Source organism: Rutilus rutilus, assembly GCF_951802725.1.
Source record: "Rutilus rutilus genome assembly, chromosome: 25".
Lineage (NCBI taxonomy): Eukaryota > Metazoa > Chordata > Actinopteri > Cypriniformes > Leuciscidae > Rutilus > Rutilus rutilus.
Window position 1 is genome coordinate 4834863 of NC_140229.1, and position 9734 is coordinate 4844596.

General features: G+C 35.6%; 1 protein-coding gene across 19 annotated transcripts in view; it reads right to left on the reverse strand.

The window, feature by feature from the left end:
- camk2b2 (calcium/calmodulin-dependent protein kinase (CaM kinase) II beta 2) overlaps window positions 1-8080 on the reverse strand; it is a 71922-nt gene extending 63842 nt beyond the window's left edge. For all 19 annotated transcript variants that reach the window (XM_084400170.1, XM_084400171.1, XM_084400169.1 and 16 more), the window contains exons 1-2: window positions 7795-8080; window positions 2276-2370 (exon numbers count right to left, since the gene is read on the reverse strand). In XM_084400170.1, the coding sequence (XP_084256296.1) occupies window positions 2276-2370; window positions 7795-7856 (157 nt within the window). In that variant the 5' untranslated portion in view covers window positions 7857-8080. The remainder of the gene's footprint in view (window positions 1-2275; window positions 2371-7794) is intronic.
- Between the last annotated feature and the right edge of the window lie 1654 nt (window positions 8081-9734).

The following is a 9734-nucleotide window of genomic DNA, read 5'->3' on the forward strand; positions in this document are numbered from 1 at the left end:
TTCCATTGCAAACCACAGTAATACGAATACACTGAAAACGAATCATTGCATGGGCGTCAGTGAGGTGTCAGATGTGGTCAAAAGCTGAGTCAAAACAACAGCAGCGATGACAAGGCGGCAATCTGAAATCTTTCCACTTGAAGTGTGGTATTGCTTTGTTTGAGGATGGCAGCAGAAGCGCAGCTCTCAAACAGTCAAACAAAAGCCTCTTGTGTTTGAGCACTTGAGAAGTGAAGCCCCTCCGCACCAGCGTGGGTGTGTGTTCGAGCATGTACACGTATGTCTGCGCTCTGTGGGGAGATGAATCCTGTGCTCTTGGCATGTTGGCCGCACAGACACGCTCTGTCTGGGGTGTGCCAAACGGTCAGGCTGCCTGTGATGACCTGCAGACCGTATGATTGCCCTCGTGCGCCAACATTTCCCAAAACACACACACACACACACACACAGGCCTGTTCTCCCAAAATATCACACAGCACCACAACAAACACGTCAACTACAAGCGCTGACATCTTTATATTCGCCAAGTCATTTAAACTCATCCATGCAGCCATAATTAGTTTAGCATTGCAAAACTGTGGTCACTTGATACTAGCCACCACTATCTCCAAAAAATGCCAACAATTTACTATATTTGTACCATAGTAAACATGGAATTTGGCATAAACTAGGTATTTTTTTCTATTTTGAATTTTTGACTTATTCAGAATACACACCATTCAAATGTTTGGGGAGAGTAAGTTAAGAAATTATACTTTTATTCAGCAAGGATGCATTATCAAATGTGAGACATTTATAATGTTAGAAAATATTTCTATTTCAAATAAATGTTCTTGAAAAAAATCTTTAAAAAAAAATGTCCACAAACATTAAGCAGCACAGCTGTTTTCAATAATGATAATAATAATAAGTTTCTTGAGCATCAAATCATGTGACATCAATGATCATGTGACAATGAAGACTAGTAATGAGTAATGATGCTGAAAATTCAGCTTTGATCACAGGAATAAATTATATTTTTAAATATATTCTAAAATAATTTTTTTAAATTGTATTAATATTTAAAAATATTACTATTTTTACTTTGATCAAATAAGTGAAGCAGTAGTGAGCATAAGACATTTCTTTTAAAAACAATTAAAATATCTTACCGACCCCAAACTTCAGAACAGTAGTGTACTCTGAATATAATGATTATGGCTGTCAATCGACAAACATTTTTACTTATTAATCGCACCTTTTTATTGTAATAATCACGATTAATCACACCTAACATTTCATATATTTTTATATTGCAATAATTTCAGAGTTAATCTCCAAATTAATGTAGAAACAACATAAAAAAACAACATAAAGACAGAATATTTTAAATTTATAGAAATATACAGAAATTGAATAAAATTATCAAACATTTCACAGTCTTTACTGCATAAATTATAAATTAAATATAGATGAATCCTTATTAAAGCTACAAAAGTTATTCAGTCAAGAGCAGTGTGTGATTATCTCTTTGTCTTTTGTTCTTTGATTAACATTAATGACAGACAGCAGCAGGAATATTAGGCTGCTGTCACTTTAAGATCTGACACATGGCCTCACAACTCTTTACGGTCATTTAACACTTTATTTAACTAATTTAAGACCGTGCTTATGAGGATACTCGACAAAAGCAGCATTTTGGCTCTGTTTTTGTCCATTCAAGCATGAAAGAGAACTCAATGCGGCGCTGGCGCGATGTCTGAAGTGGATTTCTGTGCGCGTTTCAAATGCTTGTTCACACAGAGCCGCTTCACAGACAGCGCACCAGTACAGATTTAACTTCTTTTCTTAAGTGTCGTATTGCGCTTAAATGGTTTAAAAGCAGTTGAATGAATGATAGCGTGATCATATACTGTAGCGCAGCCAAAGTATGATGAAAAAAAACGGATCTTGTGTTAATTGCGTCAAATATTTATTACGCGTTAAACTGAAAAAATGTATCGCATGCATTATTGTATTAATTCTGACAGCCCAAATGAATATCAAATATTGTGATGATTTTAATGCAAATAAATTGCATTTTTTATGTAAGAGAAGTATTTCATTTCTTACATTAAATATTTTAAATAATTTCAAGCTTTTTGCTTGAAACAAAACCAGAATTTTTAGCCATGTCAGTGCACAATACATAAATATTAAGGTACAACTGAAATGGTACAACCATATCGCCCAGCTCTAATTGCAAACCAACCCCCTTTTCCCTGCCCAAAAACATTTTCCAGCAGTCATGATTTACCTCTTGCCGAAAGCTTTTTGGTGTTGATGATTTTGGCAGCATGCTCTTGGCCCGTGCACAGCTTGACACAGCGTCGCACGACTGAGAAGGCCCCCCTGAAGAAACAGACGAGAGAAAAACACAACAGCTCAGAAGATCTGCAGACACACCGCTGAACTTGAAGAACCCCCCAAAACCCCAAATCTGCTCAGAGTCAAAACCCTTCACATGTTCATCTTTCTTTAGTGTGTAATGTTGCTGTTTGAGCATGAAAAGGGTCTGCAAAGCACAAAGTCCCTCCAGTGGGAGTAATTTGTGTGAATTGAAAATACGCCCAATGGAAACACGTCATTTTCGCAAAAACTCCCATTTATCGCAAAAAAAAATTTCTGCTCGCATGAGGTGGTTTTTCAGGCAATTCGAAAAATAAATATTTAGCAAAACTGCAATGGAAACAGTTTTTGCGCATTTACAGGTCACCTGACGTAGATGACGCGGTATGTTTGGACAGAATACGAGACAGAGTTCTTTATTAAATTCATATAAGACAAAAGAATAACAGGAATACTGGATTCTAAACCTCAAATAAATGCCACAATCAAGACCTCGAAGCAGAACTGAGGGAGAAACACCTCATATGTGCCGCTAATAAGTATAATAAGGGTCGTTCCTTACCATTAATGCTTGGAAAACACATATACATCTCCTTCGATTAATAATAATGGCAAGTGCAGTGGCTGGGATATAGTACATAAACCTACCAATGTCCGTTGCCATGGTTTTTCGAATGATTTTACTTCTCGCGAGAGGAAAAAATGAAGTTTTAGTCGCATAACATCAGTTAATGGAAACGGCGTCATTTCGCAATAGTTTTTTGTCGACATTTAGCACAAAAAAAAAAAAAAAAAATTCGCTTAAGTTTGATGCAAATCTGTAGTCTTGACTTTTCTTCCGGGAAAAAACACGTCACAAAATTCCTCATTTAAATAATTTCCGCCCAAGACATATGCAAAAATAAAAAGGGGCGGGGCCTGGTTGAGTTTCGTAGTTTGTTGAAACTTGTGGTTATGATAAGGGGTGTGACATTCGCTAAAAACGCTCGAAATGGTTGACCAATCACAACACACTGACCCAGCCAACCAATCAGAATCAACTGTACTTTTTGGGAGGAGGGGTTTCATAGAGACCGGAACTAAACAGAGCGTTACTGACAGACTGGAAAGAGAGGTGCTGCAACAATATCAAACATGGGGAAAATAAGGTGTTTTTTAACATTCAAGCATGAAAACCTATTCTAGCAGACTTTATGGGGCATACTACAGCCTCTTTAAGAACAACTGTAATGCACACATCTTCTTTTTTGAGAAGTCAGATTGTAAATGAAAACACAACATGCAGGTGTCTGATGCACAAATATTCCTGATATTCACATGGGAACAAAATGTAGAGCACACGCTGTCTATCAACAGCCTTCTTGGGTCTATTTTCAGAAAGACCTGCATTAAAAAAAAATAAAAAAAAATCACTTGAGACAGTTGTGATAATGGTCTGATGTCATTCCTTACCAGCTAATTTTAGCACACCTTGTTACAGTTACACAACACACTTAGAATGTCTCAAGCAGACGCTCTGAACAGATGAAGTCGGATCCGTGACTTCCCGCCCCTCACCGACAGGCTCAAATGCCCTTGGAAACATCCATGTGATGTTAACATGTGATAAAAACAGACCATATGCCCCTCTGTGACCTCAGGCAAATCACCTGCGCACGATTCGCTTGGCCAGCGCACTAGAAGAAACGAAGACTGGATGATTTTGGGCATCTTTCGACGTAGATGGTCATTCAAAACATCCAAATGTCGATCATACATTTAAAAAATATATATTTTACCGTGACGTTTGGATATGGTAGCATGGTAATACTTTGTTTTTGGACATTTTCAAGTTGGTAAAACCATGGAGTACCATGTAAATTAGTGATGAATATTAAAATTCTGCCTGAAAACAAAAAGCTTATAATCTTTTAATGTTTTGACTGATCAAATGTTTGGGATATAATTGTAGAATATTTTGTGCGAATAAAAAATAAAACACTAAAAAGTAAAAATCAATCATTTTAAATGCTAAAAGTAAGGCATCAAAACATGATAGTTTACAGTATGAAAAAAAAGGATATTTATTTTAATATTTGCTAAATATTAAATGTAACAGTTATTCGTGTTTTTTAAAATAGTAACTTTATGTTAGTGCAATTAAATATAAAATGTTGGCCAATATACAATCTCAAACAAAAAAATTTGCTGATATATATATATTGCATCCTGAATCTAAATACAATGGTATTACCTTCTGATTTGCAGTAAGGTAACATGAGGTATGTTTATAAGGTATAATATGTTTATAAGGTAACATATTAACATATATACATTAACATATTAACGTATATTAATATATATAATGTTATGTAGTGGTTGACTGTTTTAAGATATATCACACCACACTATTTGATTTAAATAGTGTAAATAACAAGAGCATATCAATTGCTAAAATTATATTAATTTGCATACTATTTACTCAATTATGTTAGTATTTACTTTTAAAGGATATCAGCTCTGTTAAAATAGAGGTCTTGCTTATGACACTTATCGACTAAAATTAAAAACTTATTAGGCAATACCGATAATTAGAAAACCCCACATATAATCCGATATACTCATCAACAACTAATATCATGTTTTGTAATTAATTTCATAAAACACTGCTTGTCAATGTGAGGGAAACAACACATGATGTTCTTCACTCCGATAAGATGAATGGAAACTTCTCAACTAATAAAGCAGAAGGTCAAAGCGTGTCACAAGCGTGAGCCGTCCGTTCACCTTTGACCTCATGAAGGACTGGAGCCGCGTCTGTCTGCCGCTCTGTTAGCAAACGTGTTTCACTAGCGCTGGCGTCTCAGCGGAGACACTGAGCTGATTTACTGCTGTCGGCCTGTCAGGAAGACCAAACCACTGATCTTCTCAGGTTCAACACGCTCACAAACAACAACTACACGAAACACACCGCAACTTTGGACTGACAAGTCAAGTCAAGATGAGTTGGAAGTTATTCAACTCATAATATAATAATGAATTATTATTTATATCGAAAATATAGTAATATTGCAAAGTATTATTACAATTTAAAATAACTCTTTTCTATTTTAACATATTTTCAAATGTAATTTATTCCTGTGATCAAAGCTGAATTTTCATCATCATTACTTCAGTCTTCAGAGTCACATGACCCTTCAGAAATCATTCTAATATGCTGATTTGCTGCTCAAGACAAGAAATATTTCTTAAAAGTTTTGATATAGTAGTGGCCAAAAGTGAGATATTTGTTTTTAATGACCCTACAAGTTTGATTAAATCGTCAAAATATTTTATATATTTTAAATATGAGGGAAGAACAAAACGCTAAACTTGGTTAAGGTATTTATCTGACAAAATTATTTGGCAAAAAAGGCAAACTTCAGCTACAGGTTTTATTTTACTATGCAAAAGAAAATGCTCACAGGAAAAAGCGTTCACTGACTAAAACATAATCAGCTATTAATATTTTGTTGGTTCTCTCTTGTTTTTTTGTGTGCATGTGTTAAATTCTTTGCATGACAGCCTGACCAAAAATTATGTCAGCACAATTTCATTGCATTATATCACACATAAAACAATTTATTTAACTACGCAATATGCTTACAAAATCTTTACCACATTTTTTATAATATTTGAATAAAGGGAGATGATGTCAATTCACCAGACATAACTTTTGGCCACTACTGTACATAACAAACATGATATGCACAAATATCTACTAAAGAAAGTTAAGTAACGGCTAAAATGCACGTCTCCACCACAAATTGAGGATGTGGTAAAATATTCAGCTAAGCATGGTGAAGATCTATTGAAATATATAACACATCTCAAAAGTTGTAAATGTCTGTTTCTCCTCAGTGAGAAAGGACTGGGTTCAAATGAATTGAAAATGAAAGCTACAGAGCATTATAAAAAAAAAAAAATTTTAAAAAAGAGAAGTTGAAAAAGTTTCTAAGAGAAATCTGTCTACTACTATTTGTGTGTTATTATGACTGTGGGTGATACACACGGGCCGGTTAATAATTCAGGAGAAAACTGTGCGAAAGAAACGCAATACTTACTGACTGACTGGAGGAGGGGGGCGCTGAGAGAGTAAAATAATTTCCTAACGTCAGGCCGCAGGCATGTCTCTCTCTCACACACACACACACACACACACACACACACAGATTATAGACAGCAAACAGCCGTCCGGGCAGCTCTCACAGCTCCAAATGTCACACGTTACATTGTAGCGGCCCTTCACTGCTTCCCAGAGTTTATGATACATTGTAAGACAACTCTTAATACATTATATCAACCGTTCATGTGGAGATACAATGTTGCGACCTGTTGACCTGATTAAACTCTCAAATATGAATCACCCTGAAACTAACCTCCAAATTACCCCTCAATAGCTGATCATTATGATCAGAGATAAGAATCACTGTAATATTTCCTGACAGCTTCTCTGAGAATTCTGCATGAAATGCACAAGAGGAGCCACAAAACATGCAATATCCTCACGTTTTTTTTATCTGTATAGTTAAATACTCCCATGCAACTCCATCTTACGTTTCTTAAAAGCTCCCCTGTGCATTCAAATGGGCTGCAAACATGCAATATCATCTAAATTTAGCTCTGACTGTTAATATTTATGATCTTTGATTCAATAGTAATGCACTCTTTTGATTCTCTTTGAGTTCTACATATTAAATGCAGCAAAATCCTCCTCAGAATTAACATCTGCTTGCTCATTTCTATGATCAGAGACTGTGTGAATAGGAATATTCACTGTAACATGCACAGTGGTGGGTGTATTTAAATGCAACTCCCCTCTAATGTTTCCTGACAGCTCCTCTGAGCATTCTGCATGAAATGCACCAGAGAGGAGCCACAACACATGCAATATTCTCCAAATCGAACCTCTGACGGCTTATATTTATGAGCAGATTTCAAATAAACACAGTAGTGGGAGTATTTGAATGCAACTCCCTCTTAATGTTCCTTGACAGCTCTTTTGTGCATTATGCACAAGATGCATCGAGTTCAAATGTGCCAAAAAAAAAAAAAAAAACATGAAAAACGAAGCCCTGGTCGATGTGCATATTTAGTAAATATGAAAACAGTCACTTTAACATACACAATAACAGAGTATTAAATGCAATAGTGCTCTATCTTTCATCTCCAGAGTGATCGAAACTCCTTGCATTGCCGAAAAGCATCCAACATCCTCATAATGATCACCAGATTTCTCTTGTTTATTATCAATGATAAATAGTTAAAGAGTAGTGGGAGTATTTAAACGCAACTCTCTCTAATGTTTCCTGAAATCTCTTCTGGGCTTTAGCACATTTAATAAATGCGTGGCATCAATATAAGACACTCGGCTTATGCACAGACACTATCAGAGAAAGCAAATCTTACTTTCCAAGTTCTTCGTACAGCTGGTACTCGTCGGTGAAGCGCGTGCAAGTTGTCGCTGCCATTTCTCAGCCCTCAGCGTTCGCGGCAGTATCCGAGCTGACTTCCAGCACTACTGTACGCTTCTGCGCCTTCGACTTGCGGGGTTTTCAGGACAAAACTTAAACGTGGATATGGATATTCGAGGGAGGGAGAGGTTCGCCGACGAGCAGGCTCGACTGCTTTACCGACCTCTCACCGAATGCGCCGTTTAACTGCAGTGCACTTGTTTTCCGCTGTGTGTGTGTGTGTGAGAGAGAGACGCGCTGTCACCGCTGGAGGGCGCAGCGGAGCTTCTGCTTGTGGCGTTACACCTGCAATACCTTTTTCTGTAAGATAAACACAAGAGTAACAAATACCGAGACAAAACAAAGAACAATGAGGGTTACATTACATTATCACAAAGCTTATTATATCGGCTTATATGCATTAGCACTACGCCATAAATAAGTCTTACATAAAGGGTTAGTTCACCCAAAAATTAAAATTCTGTCATTAATTACTCACCCTCATGTTGTTACAAACTCGTAAGATTTTCGTTCATCTTCGGAACACAAATGAAGACATTTTTGATTAAATCAGAGAGATTTCTGTTCCTCCATTGACAGCTACGCAACTAAAATTTTGATGCTTCAAAAAGTTTATAAAGAGATCATACAACTTTTTCTTAAATTTTTCTGAAGAGACACGATCGCTTTATATAATGAACAAATTGAATTTAGGCTTTTATTCACATATAAACATTCATCAACTCGCACATCAGTTGAAAGCTCAAGCATGTTCGCTTGATGTGCGAGAACCAACGAGGTTCATTGTTTTAGCTTCAGCAAGAACCAATGAGGTTCATTCTCGTGTTACGCAGCATGTTTGAGCTTCAGCAAGAGGTTTGTTCTTGTGCGTCAAAGCAGGTTAGGTTGAGCTTCTGTTTATTTTCACTGATCAATGTTTATGTGAATAAAAGACTAAATTCAATCTGTTCATCATATAAAGCGATCAAGTCTCTTCAGAAAATTTGGACTAAACCGCTCGATTCATACGGATTAGTTTTATGATCTCTTTATGAACTTTTTGAAGCATCAAAGTGTTAGTTGCGTATCTTAATTTGTGTTCCGAAGATGAACAGAAGTCTTAAGGGTTTGGAACGACATGAGGGTGAGTAATTAATGACAGATTTTACAATATCTTTCTTGAAAATAAATGTTTTCTTCGAAATTTATTTGAAAGTTTACACTTATGTATGTAAAATTTGGCAAGAAACAGCAATAAATAATTTTTCATTAAAATGAGAAGGGTCTAATTTCAGAGAGTCACCAAAAAACAAAAACAAAATTGGTTTATACAGAAGTTTGAAAAAATCGGACCAAAATAGACCAAAATACTTTGCGACAAGTACAGTCCCAAAACAAATGAATAATAGTTTCTTCAAACGGATGACAGAAGGAGCACATGGGGGAAATGCTATTATTAAATTTGACAAGTTTATAATTTACAGGGTAGCATTTACATACTATTTTAATGGAGGCTTCAACAACTTTATTAGACAAAAAAAAAAAAAAAAAAAAAAAAGTCAAAGAAGCCAGAAATCTTCCCATTCTATATCACTAAACTTATATCACTAAAGCAGGTAGCGAAATCTGAGATCTGTTGAGAATTTAACACCTGCAACACATTTTTTAGTAGGTGTGTTAAGAGGTGACATCATTATGAAACAGTTAAAACATTTAGAAATTAATTGTTAAATTTAACTGACCAGATTTGTGGGACATATACATACCACACTTAAAATGTATGAGGGTCATTACATGAAACAATTTAATGTGTTATATATGATTTAATATATTTTATTTTATCCCAATATACACATTTGTCTGAAAATATTAAACATTTTTGTTACTTTAACATGT